General features: G+C 41.8%; 1 protein-coding gene across 4 annotated transcripts in view; it reads right to left on the bottom strand.

Annotated features, from left to right (window-relative positions):
* The window catches only part of stab1 (stabilin 1), a 191478-nt gene that overhangs the window by 118475 nt on the left and 57027 nt on the right, over positions 1-15976 (bottom strand). For all 4 annotated transcript variants that reach the window (XM_026167240.2, XM_080301180.1, XM_080301182.1 and 1 more), the window contains 4 exons: positions 15593-15688; positions 15456-15501; positions 7996-8075; positions 7767-7892 (listed from right to left, as the gene is read on the bottom strand). In XM_026167240.2, coding sequence (XP_026023025.2) covers positions 7767-7892; positions 7996-8075; positions 15456-15501; positions 15593-15688 — 348 coding nt within the window. The remainder of the gene's footprint in view (positions 1-7766; positions 7893-7995; positions 8076-15455; positions 15502-15592; positions 15689-15976) is intronic.

The raw sequence follows: 15976 nt of genomic DNA, 5'->3' as shown, positions 1-15976 counted from the left end.
ATTTTATTCCAACGTACGGTATTCCATCTCTGATAAGATCAGACAATGGCACACATTTTGTAAATGAAGTAATAAGTAAAGTTTCTGAAGCTTTAGGCTTCAGCATAAAACATCACTGTTCTTATCATCCACAAAGTGCAGGATTAGTCGAGAGAACTAACGGCACAATTAAACAAAGGTTGAGGAAATGTATGGAAGAGACTAAAAAACCTTGGCCTGAATGTCTAAGCTTGGTTAAATTATGGATGAGAATAACTCAAGGAACAGGTGGTCTAACGCCATTTGAAATCGTACATGGCAGACATTTTCCACTCCCCATAATGAGTGAGCCAATTAATAAATCTATTGCAGAAACAACAATGGCAGAATGGATGACAAAACTATTTGAGAATAAAGAAGTGAGATTAAGCAATCAACTGCCGAGTGACTTTTCTTCAGTTTCTTGCAGGTTGAACCCCGGTGATTGGATTCTGATTAAAGTCCTCCAGCGGAAAAACTGGAGTGCTCCAAAGTGGGAAGGTCCCTTCCAGGTGCTACTTACCACACCCACAGCGTGTAAGATAGCCGAACGAGTTTCGTGGATTCATCAATCCCACGTGAAGAAAGTGTTTGCACCACAATAAGACGCCGGTTCCCCTGACTCTTACGTGAACCCCTGCTGGAGGACAGGGCTGAACGGGTTTCCCGCCCTGTGCTTCCTCGGCAGTGCTACTCACGTGGGAGCTCGGGTGTGCCTGGTCGCCCTGAAGATCAGACTGACCTATCCCACCGAAGAGCAGAACCAATAATAACACCAGGGACGCCTGAATAAAATCTCAACAAGATGACTGAGGAAAACAACCTGATAAATCCAGAAGAAGAACCAGCTTCAGAATCAATGCTAGCACCAGTTCCAGCCCCAAAGCTGTTGTGCTTGGGCGCTTGTGACATCAAACGAAAACTACTCATGTGCTACATATTCTGTCTAATGGCTATCCTCCTGATGACGACACTCTTTTGGTTGATGCCCAGTGGAACCCACAAGACAGTACCAATTATTCTCCGACCTAAGAGGTGGACCCACGACAACTCGCACCTGAAGGAGATAGACAAAGAACACAACCACCCGTGGCTGAACAATGCATGGTACCGGTATGTCCATGACAGAGTGCACAGAGAAGACAATGCCGCAAACTGCTATGTCTGCTCACATATGCCCACGACAGCACTCCATGCCACAGTGTATGGAAAACCCCCAACCAAGGCTGAAGCACTCTGCATATATGACAAAGCCATTACCGGGACCTGCTCAACACCAGGAAAACCTGTGATGGTGATAGGTGGATCCATAAAGGACCAAAACAGCAACACATGCCACAACACTACACAATATATAGTCCCACAGATTGTAAAGTCTTTAATCTACAACATAACAAACTGCACCCACCAGTACCCAAATATAAACTACACCTGCAATGAAGCCTACTGGGTGCATATAAACGTCAGCCATAGAAAACTGAAATCATTCTCAGTTGTTTTGCCACCTGACATACAACACCCAGTGTGCTTTAACTTCACAGGAGCAACCGGACAAACAGGTACGCCCCAGGGTCTGAAGAAATTAGGACAAAACCGAAACTGCTCCATGATCCTGGCGGCACCAGATTGGGATGGCATCGGCTCATCAACAGGTACATACTGGGTACAGGGCGCAGCTTGGGCGTGTGGCCTGAAAGTCTATTTCATGCTGCCACCAAACAGCACCGGACTCTGTGCCCCTGTTCTGGTATCTGACCACACCTTTAAGATGTCAGTGAACAGCAACACCAGAGCTAAACGTAACACAGGCCTCAAGCCCCATGATCCATATCTTGGTTCTGATGTACCAGATGACTTCAAACTCTGGACCAAGAGCCAGAAGGTAATACACGCTTTGTTTCCATGGATAGGAGTAGGGAAACACGCACTACAGATAGAAACCCTGGACTATCGTTTTGGATTATTTTTAAATGCTTCAACCCGCATTAATCAAGGACAGAATGAAGAAATTGATGCAATTCGCATCACTGTCATGCAGCACCGAGTGGCTTTAGACATCATTCTCGCAGAGAAAGGTGGTCTCTGCGTACCTACATACCTGATAACATCCATTCATTAAACATGACAAATGCTTTGAATGTTTTGAAACAACTGAGCGGCTCTTGGAAATCTCTACTGATTAAAGGCCTGTTGGCCCTTTTCAGTGTGATGTTACTATTTTGCCTTTTCATTGCTTGTATTATCCCATGTCTGAGAAGCATAATGATAAACATGTTCAAGCGTATGTTAGGAAACCATGTCTTGGCTCAGTCAGTTATGGAGGATCCCTATCGTCAGTATGATATGCTGAGTGTGAGAGAGAGAGAAGAAAATCTCTATGACAATCTTGACAAGCTTGTTGTTTAATTATTTCACTGAATGACGTGCAAGTTGAAAATGTGACTAACAAGTGACTATGCATTGAGTAAAACATGTGAAATATATTAACATCAGGAGGGAATGTTAAGAGAATTTTTATTTTAGTTAAATCATTAAAGTATAATCAAGTAGAAACAAGTATGCCTTATAATCAAGTGTTTATATATTTTCACACGGTAAAGCTTACTGTTGAAAAGAACACAATGTATTCCTTGCTTAAGTGTGTGGGATGTTTGACAAAGACAGGATATATACATGCATTCTTTACTTCAGTGTCTGCGATGTCAGATAAGCATGAATACTGCTGTGTCGTTGTTTTTCAGTTTGTGTGCAGAAGTTAGATAGCTAAGACAATGCCTGAGCTCTCCCCTCTTCAGTTGAAAGAGGAAGTACTATGTAACCCATTTTGCCTTATAAATAAAGCGAGTAAACGGTGCTCGGTGTGTTAGTCTGCTCAGAGACTCTCACCCGTGCGCACGTCTTTGAAACTCTGAGTCGGTCTGCCAGTGTCTCATTTCTCTCTTACTGTGCTTTTACAAATGTCAACCCCTGACAAAAACCTTCCACTCAAAAAATACATAATGTGAGATTATTCTGTTATTATATGTTATCTTATAAATTCTCTGCCTCCTGCCTCGCATTCCAGCTTCGAAGTACAACTACTGGAGCTGTCCGGTTCCCCCCGGATCTTCTGTGCAGTGGTGTATTGACCTCCGAAGCGCAACAAGGATTTTATCCGTGAATTTGCTGATCTTTTAGGATTTATCTTTTTAAATTATGATCGTGTTCTTATTTGTGGTGATTTTAACATTCATATATGCTGTGAGGAGGACCTATTGGCTAAGGACTTTCTTGCTCTTATTGACTCTTTTAATATCACTCAGTGGGTGAGAAAATCAACCCACACTAAAGGGCATATGCTGGACTTGGTATTGTCGTATGGACTGGATATTTGCATCACGGACATTAATGATGCTGGGATTTCGGACCATTTCCCAGTTATGTTTGATGTTCAGTTATGCAATATGGAACTGAACTCTGAGGGTCCACTGAACCTATCGCGTCTGATTAATTCTGAGGCTGTTGCCCTTTTCTCTGCGGCCTTTGCTAAGTCTTTCTGTTATGATGACATCAGTAATGCACCTCTCTCGGTTGATGGCGTAGTCAACTCTTTTATTTCTACATGTTCTTCTATTTTGGACACTGTGGCTCCAGTAAAGACTAAATGCCGTAAAACTTCTCGCCAACTTTGGCTAAATGAATCCACCCTCGCTCTTAGACGTGAATGTCGTTGAGCTGAGAGGAGATGGAAAAAAGATCAACTTCAGGTGTACCTTGACATCCTGCATATGAGCCGGTCTAAATTTCAGAAGGCTGCCAAAATGGCAAAAACTTCTTTTTTGTCAAACATTATTGCGACTAATAGTCACAATCCTCGAGTTCTGTTCAAAATCTTTAACTCAGTGGTTAATCCCTGCTCTGATGTTTCGATGGGTGCCTCCCTGGCCCTCTGCGAAAAATTTCTAAATTATTTTATAGATAAAATCTCAGTGTTAAGGGCCCCACATTCTCCGGTAGTAAATCAAGCCCCAGTTTCTGAATGTTCAACGGTTTTTCAACAGTTTGAACCTGTGTCATTCTCGACTTTAAAGTAAATAATTAATAACCTGAGAAGCTCAAATTTTCTGCATGACATTATTCCTTCTCGTATCATTAAAGATGCATTGAATACAATCGGGACCTGTATCTTATTTTTAATGAACTCATCACTGTCATCTGGCTATGTTCCAACTGTCTTTAAACATGCAGTCATGCAACCTGTTATCAAGAAAAGTAGCCTTGATCGTAACACTCTAGCAAATTACAGGCCGATTTCTAAACTCCCCTTCATGTCAAAAGTTTTAGAGAAAATAGTGCTTCAACAACTACAGACCCACTTAGAGAGAAACGGTATAAGTGATAAATTCCAGTCTGGATTTAGACCGCGTCACAGCACCGAAACTGCCCTACTAAGAGTCTTCAATGACCTTCTTCTAATCGCCGACTCTGGGCGCTCTGCGGTCTTAGTTCTATTGGATTTGACTTCAGCCTTTGATACGGTTGACCATGATATCCTTTTGGCAAGATTGGAACAAGTAGTAGGCCTTAAAGGAAATGTTCTATCTTGGTTTAAATCATATTTCTCTGAGAGGTTGTTCTCTGTCATGATGGGAAAATATTCCTCTTCTTCTGCCCGTTTTCGCTGTGGTGTGCCCCAGGGCTCGGTATTGGGTCCTGTGTTGTTTTCTCTGTATATGCTGCCCTTGGGCTCCATTTTTGAAAAACATAATGTCTTTTTTCACTGCTATGCTGATGATATTCAAATCTACCTCCACCTGACTGGGGATGTTTCATCTTCACTACATCCTCTGTTTGATTGTCTGAGCGATGTCAAAGACTGGTTATCACGTAACTTTCTTACTTTAAATGAAAAGAAGACAGAAATTATTGTTTTTGATAGAAATATGCCTCTGGGACAACTGACTGGCACATTCGGGCCTGTTGCTAACCACCTCACTGATGCTGTTAGGAATCTTGGAGTTTTCATGGATAGTTCCTTCAAACTAGATAAACAGGTCTCTACTGTGGTAAAAACCAGCTTTCACCAACTACGCCTAATTTCTAAGGCTAAACCTTACATACCACACAAAGATCTGGAGAAACTCATTCATGCCTTCATCGCTTCAAGACTGGATTATTGTAATTCTCTCTACTTGGGCCTACAATCTTCTCTTCTTCAGCGTTTGCAGCTGGTCCAAAATGCCGCAGCACGTCTCTTGACCGGCACTAGAAAGTACGATTCTATCACCCCTGTTCTGGCAAATTTAAACTGGCTTCCTATTAAATACCGAATTGATTTTAAAATTTTATTGTTTACTTACAAAATTCTAAACAATATGGCACCTGACTACCTAGATGATCTCCTCTGTCTGTATAGCCCTCAGAGAGCACTAAGATCATTGGGCCAACTGCTCTTAGTGCAACCTAGGTCTCGGCTGAAGACCAGAGGAGACCGTGCCTTTGCCGTTGCTTCACCCAGGTTATGGAATACTCTTCCTCTTCATATTCGCGCATCAGATTCCATTCAGTCTTTTAAATCACGTTTAAAAACGTATTTGTTTAACCTGGCATTCAAGGCAAATTAGGGTAATTTACATCTGGCTTTGCATTTAGATTATGTAATTATTTTATATTTTATTTATATCTGTAATTTATATTTTATATTGTGATTTTTATCTGTATCATGATTTTACTGGAAAGCACTTTGGTGTACTTTGGTCTTTAAAAATGTGCTATATAAATAAATTTTGATTTGATTTGATTTGTCAGCAGGAAGTCACCCCCCCCCCCCCCCCCCCCCACACACACACACGCTCACACATGCATAAACACACAGACGCAGTGTTTTAACCTTTTGTGACCATAAGGGGGTTTTACAATGGGTGTTTGTGTAAACTGTGTGTCACAGAATAAAAAGGCTGCAAGCGGGGGTTGGGGTCGGAGTCGTTTGAGACCGAGGACAGAGTGCTGTTGTTCCCCTTGCTATAGCATGTGAAAATCGATCGATCACTGTTCTTTCTTGCTTTCTGAAGTAGCGGGCCTGCTGAGGTGCAGACCCAACACGGTGTACTAAACATGAGTAATCAATGTACTATGTCCGCATGTATGGAAGGTGTCGCCCTGACACCCTGAACCATTTTTGTGCACGCTTTGAAACAGAAAACTGGCAGCAGAGAGACGATCTACCTTTCTGAGCTAGAGGAGCAGTAATAGCCTCTTCAGGTGAGCTCTACACTGAGGAAAACCAACACCAGCAAGGCTGCAAGACCGGACAGGGTGTCAGATCAGACTGTGAAGTGTGAAATTTGCTGACCAATCTGTAGTTTCTCCGGGGGGGTTTCAGACAGTTTCAACCTGTCACATCAGGTTGCTGTCTGCCCCAAATCTTTCATTATTGCCTCTGTGTCTAAAAAGTCAGCTGCCACCTGCAATGTGATTACTGCACTGTTGCACTGACCTCAGTAATTATGCAGCACTTCAAGGACATCATCCCTGCTGGTATTGAGAGCCATCAGTTCACCTATACAGGGAACCAATGCACAGAGGATACAGTCTCAATAGCACACAGCCTGGCGTCACCTGCAGCTGAAGTCAACGAATAGCATCGTTGACTTCAGCTGCCTTTAATACAGTAATCCTGGATAAACTACCACTGAAGCTTCACAACATGGTGTTGTCCACTTCGATGTGCTCCTGAATCAAGGACTTTCTCACCGGTAGGCCTCAGGTGATGAGAATAAGGGACTGTACATCAGCCACTGTGTGCTCAGCCCAGCTCTCACATGACTGTAGTGTCATTCACTGTTCAAATACCTTTGTGAAGTTTGCAGACACCACCATAGAGGGTCTCATGTCAGATAATGAGACTCTCTACAGAGAGGAGCCCCTGTACCTGCCATTACTGTGTTTACCTCTGCAGCAACGATCAAAACCAGGTGTGAAAATGAACCCGGGTTCAATTTAAACGGACTAAACAGCAAAGGTTTGAAAGCACGGCAGAAGAGGGAGAGCTGACAAGACAAACACAGGCTGTCAAAATATCATTAATGCTACATCCGAGGAAAAGGAAATAACAACACTTAACAGGAAGTGAAAATGAGAGTCATGGAAACATAACAGGAAAATGTGAATGAAAGAAGCCACAAAAATAACTTGGCAAGAACCCAGGACTGTGATACAGCTGTTTACTGATGCAGTTTTTAGCCGTGCTGTATTTTTCCTGGAGTCAGTGTTTGAGAACATGGATTGACATGTGATGAATTTACTGAGATTTTCTTTGTTCTGGTGGTTGATTTTGTCATCGTTGTTTGAAATAAATAAATAGTGTAATCGTATAGGAAAACTGTAACAACTTAGACCTTGCCTATGCTTGTATTGCATCATGTGTGCAAAGGCAATTACATGAAATAGTTAAATCTATTATCCATTATATACTTGTGTTTTTCAATTCTGTTTTACTGGGAGTATTTTTAACTGTAAGTGTCTGTACTACCCACAGATTTTCCTTTTTAAAAACATATACAGATAAAACCTTCACTACTAGCCAGTACTGACATTGGCCAAAAAACAGAGGAAAAAAGTTTAGGACCTTTATTGATTCTTCTTCTGTCTGAAATCATTACTTGAAGGCGACTTCAGCATTTCCAATAATGTCTAAGAACTTTGATCTACAAAACCTCTTGGTCTTGGTGGATTTATAGAGGTCCAGGTTAGGGTTTAGGACCACATACCGAGGCAGATGACCCCATCTCCAGTGTACCCCTGTTTACAGGTACAGGTCCTCATTCCCGCTGCCACTTTGGTACAGACGGCAAACTCTGAGCATCCGCCGTTAGACCGGCTGCACAAATCCAGCTCTGAGAGACAGAAAGAGAAAGATGAGGAGAGCGTAATCACACTAAAAGACAGGTTTAATGACGCTGTGTGTGTGTGTGTGTGTGTGTGTGTGTGTGTGTTTGCCTTTGCAGTAGGTTCCGTTTCCTTCATATCCAGCCGTGCACACGCAGACGGCAGCTGTTCCCTGTGGCCCTGTTATGCAGCTGCAGCAGAAAAACAAACGGCTCAATATGTGTTTCACATTTTTACTGAAGCTGAGAGCTGTGACTAATAATTTCTATCATTACAAATCATATTTGTGAACAGCGCCCTGCATTACTGTTTATATTCTGTAGTTTTCTTCGCATCATTGATCCTATTACCAGCACAGAATTGAATTTCTAGCCTAACACATATCTCACTGCCGTGGTGCTCCACTGTTGTCAAAAAAGGATTAAAAACACTCAGTGAGCTACTGTTACAACGGACCACATGTCCTTTCATTACTATGAACACACGATGAAAACACTATAGACTCAATCTCACAGACTAGCCCCATCAAACAAACTTACAAAAACCCATCCATCATATAATAAAAGCACATCTCTACAGATTTTTTTAAACACGTTTTTAACATTTAGGGCAATCCAATAATGAAGTGTCTGTGTATTTTAATGCTAAAAAATTATCTGCAAGGTGGTCATTATCTTATGCCTGATCCGTGTATGTTTATGCAGCCCTTCAAGCAGAGCCTTTCTGATTTTATCTTGTCCAGTTCTGAAGCATGACATCTTATTATTTTAAAATCAGATATCACCAATGACGGATGTATTCGACTGATAAACCAAGGGCCCGATACGCCGATAGAGATTTATGGTCTCTATGGGTGACCCCCTTCATTCAGGGGGTCGCCCCCTCCTGGCCATTAGAAAGAATGCATGTTTAAGGGACTTCTACATGGTGCCTTAAAACCACTGGTCCCAAACCCACAGGCCACTGGTCTGTGAGTCGTTTGGTACCAGGCTGCGAGAGTTGAAGCTCAGGTGTATAACTTGTGGTTTTCAGGGTTTTTATCAGTTTTTATCATTATTTTTTTTAAATCGTTTTTATCGTAAACTCTGTTTCCCTGGGTCTTTCTTTACGGATAAATCTTCTTTTTGGTAACGGTACTGGTTTTATTTTGTTGTATTTATCTCCAACACCTTAAAGGCCGGTCTGTGAAAATTTTGTCGGACATAAACCGGTCCGTGGCGCAAAAAACGTTTGGGACCACTGCCTGTATCAAATTACAGATTTAGACCATCCTTTGCCCTCCTGTATCCCCTGCTGCATTTGGCAAACAGGAAGCTCCGGTAAATCTCTGCCTTCATCCAGCTACTTCAGTCAGCAGTGAAATCATCAATAAATGTAATTTCATCTTCACTGGCAGCAATGAGAAAACCTCCAGCATTTTTGAAAAAAAAGAGGTGCTGCTTTGGGTCAGGAGCAGTTCTTTTCACTGCTTCCATAACAGAGCTTTTGTGGACTGCAGCTTGGCCTGCCTGTTTTTGTGTCAAGGTCACAGAGTGCCTCAGGTGCATTCCTCATGTGTCTGGCAGCCCGGCCCTCCTCTCACTCCCCCGGAGCCCTGATTGCTGATCAGCACACTGCACACCTGCTCATCAACTCTGCAGCATATCAAGCCTGGTTCTTCATCACTCATCACCAGGTTGTTATTTCAGCCGGTGCTTGATGAAAGTTCTTCACCATCATGAACTCTGTGCATTTGACTCTTGTGTTGATTCTGATAGTCGAACTAATCTGCTACCCATCTCATGCGCCTGCCAGCCAAACCAGACATGATCTCACCCCCTGCCTTCATCTCCACTCAGCACTAGTTCCCCACCCACCAGCTTCCCTCAACCCTCCCCTGCTGTAATCCTCCTCCACCTCCATCCACCTCCACTCCCTGACTGCAAACAATAAACTCTTTCTTATTCCTTCTACCTTCGATTCTCACTGTTGATCCTAAAGTCAGGAATGCACACAGGTATGTGTCGGCGATCTCACCCAGATTAAGAAACAAAAAACAAAAATCACACTGGCAGCAGAAAGTTCCATCTGTACAGACGTGGCGCATATTTTTAGTGACGGAGAACAGAGAGCTGCTTCCAAAATACGCTGCGATACATCTGTCAGGATGTGGGCGCAGAAGGGACCCTAATGCAGGACAAAGTTAAACAAAAATTAAAAACGCATTTACTGGCTGATGCACAGTCCAGAAATAAACAAAGTCTGCAAAATGGGAACCAAAACCACAAAGCAGAAATCTAACTAAACACTGAGATCTTGGAAAACAGGAGAAACATAAGCAGCACAACAGGGAGCATTAGTGAACAATCTGGCAAAGTCAAAGTTAAACACTGGACTATGCAGAATATATATACCTTAGGGACTAAATGCGGATCAGAAACAGGAGGGGAAGGAGATGAAAATAAAAGTAATTGAAAAAACTTGTAAACAGTGGACTAACTAACTTAATAACAGACAGCGAAGCACCAAAGACTCAAATCATAACTAAGCTAAGAACTAGAATAGGAACTGATGCTTAAAATAACTACGGAGTAATAACGAAATCAAACAGGAACGCAAACTTCAACCAATACCGATCAAAGCTCTAAAACTCAAAAGCTGCAAATAAAAACCCACACAAATATAACAGCATCTGATCGACTCAGTAGTATGTTCTTGAGTAGTATGTTCATGTACTAATTCACTCAGTAGTATGTTCATGAGGGAACATTTCCTGGTTGAAACATGAGGATTTTCCGCCTCTGACCAGGCGGGATTTATGGCCGGCAGGCACTCATATGACAATTCAAGACGCCTCTTGAATATTATCCATACATCGTGCAACTCAATTCCAGAGGTTGTGGTATCTCTTGACGCGGAGAAAGCTTTCGACCGCGTCGAGTGGAGCTTCCTCTATGAGGTGATGGATAGGTTTGGCTTAGGGGCTGACTTTATTCTCTGGGTTAAGCTACTATATTCCTCGCCATCCACCTGTATTCGTACTAACAACAACTTGTCTTTGCCTTTTCCACTTGAAAGGGGCACTGTGGTGATGTGTGGGTGTTCATGTGCCAATGGGGTTTTGCCAGTAGGGGGCGCTGTATTTGAGAGGGCTCATGAATGCCTCTATAAAAGAAGACTGACTTGTGAATGAAACAATAAACAATAAAAATGTTTGAAGCAGACGCTCGCGAAACACAAGTGGATGCTGTGTAATTATTCAAAGCTATACGAAGACAACACAGGCACTAGGCAAGGGTGCCCTCTCTCACCCCTCCTATTCGCCATTGCTATCGAGCCTCTTGCAATATGGCTGCGTTCAGAGGATAGATTTAAAGGCATTACAAGGTTCGGTGTGACTCACAAACTCTCCCTTTATGCAGATGACTTGCTCCTATACATTTCTGATCCTCTAAACTCATTCCCGGTGCTTTTTGACATACTGGACCAATATGGTACACTGTCAGGATATAAGGTCAATTATCAAAAAAGCGAGTTGCAACCCCTCAATTCCCTGGCCAGAGCTCTTCCCCACTCAATAGTGCCTTTTAAGTGGACAGAAACTGGATTTAGATATTTGGGGGTTTTTATTTCCTCTTCTATACATAAAATGATGAGGGAGAATTTTCTATCCCTACTAGAAAATGTTGGGAAAGATTGTGACTGTTGGACTTCTCTACCATTGTCAGTGGCAGGGAGAGTTAACCTGATAAAGATGAGTGTCCTCCCAAAATTCTTGTATCTTTTTCAACATGTCCCGATTCTTCTTACCAAGGCATTTTTTGACAAGTTAGAAAAGATTCTGTCACATTTCATATGGGGAGGGAAACAAGCTAGTCGCAAGTCTATTCTTCAGTCCACTAAAAGTGACGGTGGTCTTGGTCTGCCCAATTTTAGACACTACTATTGGGCAGCTAACATACAAAAACTTTTATATTGGGTTCATAACGACCCCCTTGCAACAGCCTGGGTACAAATGGAAACTGCATCTAGCTGTTACTCATTATCATCAATACTCAGCTCACCACTCCCTTTTTCTCCAACCTTTGTTGGGGATAATCCAATAGCTAAGGAAACGGTAACTATTTGGCAATAGTTCAGAAAATACTTCGGGCTACTTGGACCGTCTTTGCTAACGCCTTTATCAAAAAATTTTAATTTTGTACCTTCAAACACTGATGCGGCCTTTAGCAGTTGGAAAGATAACGGACTTAGGACTGTTAAGGACTTGTACAGTCAGGACACCTTTCTATCTTTTGCTGACCTATCGTCTAAATACAACCTGCCTAATTCCAACTTTTTTCGTTATCTTCAGGCTAGAAATTTTGTAAAAACGCAGTTCCCTCACTTTCCCAATCGGCCTCCAGAAACAAATCTGGATATCCTGCAGACGAACCCTCATCAAAACAGACTGATATCAGCCTTGTATAAAATACTAGATGCTTTGGTCCCCAAATCCATTTCTCATATTAAGCTGAGATGGGAGGAAGAGCTTCAGACAACCCTGCCAGAACAGCAGTGGGATTGTGCTTTGAAATTGATTCACTCGTCCTCAATTTGTGCTCGTCATACTTTGATTGAGTGCAAGGTGGTCTATAAAGTACACTATACAAACGCAAAATTATCTAAAATCTATCCAACCATCAGTGATGCCTGTAGCAGATGCGGACTATCGCCTGCCAACCATGTCCACATGTTTTGGTCTTGTTCGAAACTGAGTGCATTTTGGAGGAATATATTCGACACACTTAGCCAAGCATATGGCCAGACTGTCCTTCCTAACCCACTCTCCGCAATTTTTGGCATTCCTCCCGACTTGAACTTATCTGGTCCCCTCAAACAGGCCCTAGCCTTTACCACTTTACTGGCCCGGAGGCTTATTCTGTTGAAGTGGAAGCTTCCCCACCCCCCAACTCATGATCATTGGGTGAGAGATGTACTCTTTAACTTAAAGTTGGAAAAACTTAGATTCTCTCTAAAAGGTTCTATTAGGGAATTTAACAAAATCTGGAAATCATTTCTCTTGCTGGTGGACACCATTACTTTACTTCCTGAGTCTGAAGTGAACTGAGCGAAGCTACATTATAATGGGGTTTTTTTTGTTTTTTTTTTGTTTTGTCTTTTTTTGAATCTTATTTATACCTTATCGATTTGTTTTTCCTTTTGTTTTGTTTGGTCTTTTCTCTGCTTTTGTTTTCTCTGTTTTTGCTTTGTTTGTTTTTGTTTGTTTGTTTGGTTGTGGGGTGGGGGGGGGGGGGTGGTTGTGGTTGTTGTTGTTTTTTGGGGGTTATGCTTGTTATGTGTATGGGTCCTGAGATGTTGTTTTTTTTTTGTTTTTTTTTTGTTTTTTGTGTGTGTGTGGGCAGAGACTGGTTCTCTGCGGTGTTTTGTCTAGTGTGGACCTGGTAGGGGGAGAATTCGGGTTGGGGGGTTGGAGGGTATAATGGACATACCACTGTTCTGAAATCAAGATTGACTTAGCTGTTGCTAACTTTGTATGTCATTGTTGAAATCAATAAGACAAAGTTGGAAGAAACATGAGGATTTTCCTGGAAAACTCTCTTTCATGGTTGACAAATAATGGGAAGTGGGGGGGTTGTTTTATTGCCACAGAACGTATAAAACACTGTCACCCACAGGTTTGTGAAGTCCTGTTTTGAAGCTTTGAGATGAGATCTTGGCATTTGGAAACCAGATATTGCAACAAGGGGTTGATCTGACTCTGAAATGACACACTCACTAACTAATTTAGATTTTTTTAGTTTCGATTCTAATTATGCAAACTGCAGAATTCTTACCCTTTCACTCCACTCATTTGTTAGCTCAACTCAGGGTCCGTTATGTTTTTCTTTTTACATTCTTCTTTGTTAGATGGCATCATTTGATATTTTTCTGACATCTCTTATCATTTCTATGCTGATGACATTCAGCTGTGTATGTCTTTACAGCCTCAACAGTTGACTTTGAATACACTGTCCACCTTATGTGACTGCTTACCACAGATAAGTGAGAAGACTTATGCATGACTATCGTTCCTCCAGAATCAGTCAGACTCTTGTTTGTTTTTGCTCATCTGCTGAGTCTGTGTTTGTAGTCTTGATGTAATATTTTATCCTTTGACTCACATGAAAAATGTATTTCACATTTCTATTTCTTTCTTTTAAGGAACAACTCCAAACTTCGATCTAACTCAGCTGAACTGGGGAAATATTTTCATGCATTTGTGTCATCATGCCGACATTAATGCATTGCCCTCTTTATCGTCTTAGACAAATCATCTCTTTCACACCTCCAAGAGAAACAAAATGCTGCTGCCAGACTCATAACTCCTTAAAGTGGTAAGTGAGCTCATATTTCTCCGGTTTTGTACTCTTCACACTAGCTCATTTGGTTTTAGAACATCATTAAAAATACTAAATAGGTGACTCTGTGAAAGCTTAGAATGATTTTACAAAATCAATGAAATTTTTCATTCAACATCATCTGAAACCACTACTTAGCCCATAAACTTGCCTGGAAAGAGTTTTCAGAAGAGGGATCAGAGGGCAGTTTTCCCATAGATTTCTACAGTACTGCAAGTCTTTTGGCAGCCACAGGTATCACCCCCTGGTGCCCATGAAAAATAATGCTGTTTTCCAGCAATTGCAATTTGGATTCACGTTTTACACCTGGAAGATACGTCTGTCTTTTATTCTGCCCATAGCTATTGCTTTGCAGTCATAAAATGGAGGTTGTACTGGTACCAAAAAAAGAAGAATTATTCATAACACACGTGAAAAGACCCAGGAAAACCGAGTTAACGATAAAAACGATAACAAAATAACGCTAAAAACCGATAAAAACCCTGATTTCACACCTGAGCCTCAACTCTTGCGGCCCGGTACCAAACGACTCACGGACCGCTACCGGTCCGAGGCCCGGGGGTTGGGGACTGCTGATGTAGAGTAAAGAGTAAAAAGTGAGTAGCTCTGAAAAACTGCCAAGGTTCAATGCTGATTAGTTAAACTCAGAACAAACCCTTATTTTCTTAAAACCAACAACCTAGCATGGTTGCTGGTTGATATAGGTGTCTTAAACACCAATATCAACCAGCAACATTCATTTACTTGCCTGGCCCAAGCAGAGAAAAGGCAGCTAATAATATTATAATAATATTATCACTAATTTCCCACAGCTTTCTCACATGGAGCCTGCAGAAAGAGCTTCATCCACGTTCCCGTTACTATGATGGGAATTCTCTGTTTGGACAGTTACCTGTGGTGCTCTCACATGAGCTTAATTGGACATCCCACAGACTTTAAAGTGCAGAGCTGGCAGGTTAAAGGCTATATGCATCTGCAAATATGCCTATAATGGATATTAACCCCCTTTTGGACCATGTTATCAAAACCTGACTATTAATGAGGTGTGCAGAATTAAAATTTAAGCCTAACTGTACTGGGTAGCACTGAGTTCAAAAAGAATATTATGGTCAGTAAATATAATATTTGTTGTTTTTTGTGCTTGTGCTGTTACCATCATGAAACACAGCAACTGAGGACACATTGACTTACTTGGCGTTTTCGTCACACACACCTCCACAGGCGTCATCTTTGATCTCTGAGACACATAACACACACACACAGGTTTCAGGTGATGACAGGTCAGAGAAAATATGTGTGGTTAAAATTTAATTGTTCCTTTGTCTTACCTAGAGAGCAGGAGGCTCCTTTCCAGCCTTTATAACACACACACCTGCCACTTCCTGTCAGACCATCCTCACACTTCCCGTTGGCACAATTACACTCTGCAACACACACAGTACAACTCATAACTCCCTCCTTGACTTTATTTAGTTAATGAAGTGTTAGTCACAGGTCTGTTAGCTTTATGAGATTATTTTGGTTTGCTAATAACAGATTTATTAGCAAACTTGAAGCTGGTTTTCTCTGTCCTTGCTGCCTGATCAAAGCATCAAACCCCTGCAGCTACTCCTGCAGTATGGATGAGTTTTTCAAGAAAAAATACCATTTGATTTTCAGTTGTGGCAAACCTGTCACCTACTAGCTTTGCCTGGTGAATGTCTTGATGCATG

Source organism: Astatotilapia calliptera, chromosome 5 (genome assembly GCF_964374335.1).
Source record: "Astatotilapia calliptera chromosome 5, fAstCal68.1, whole genome shotgun sequence".
NCBI lineage: Eukaryota > Metazoa > Chordata > Actinopteri > Cichliformes > Cichlidae > Astatotilapia > Astatotilapia calliptera.
The sequence above is the reverse complement of the archived record's forward strand: the minus strand, read 5'-3'. Positions and strand labels throughout refer to the sequence as shown.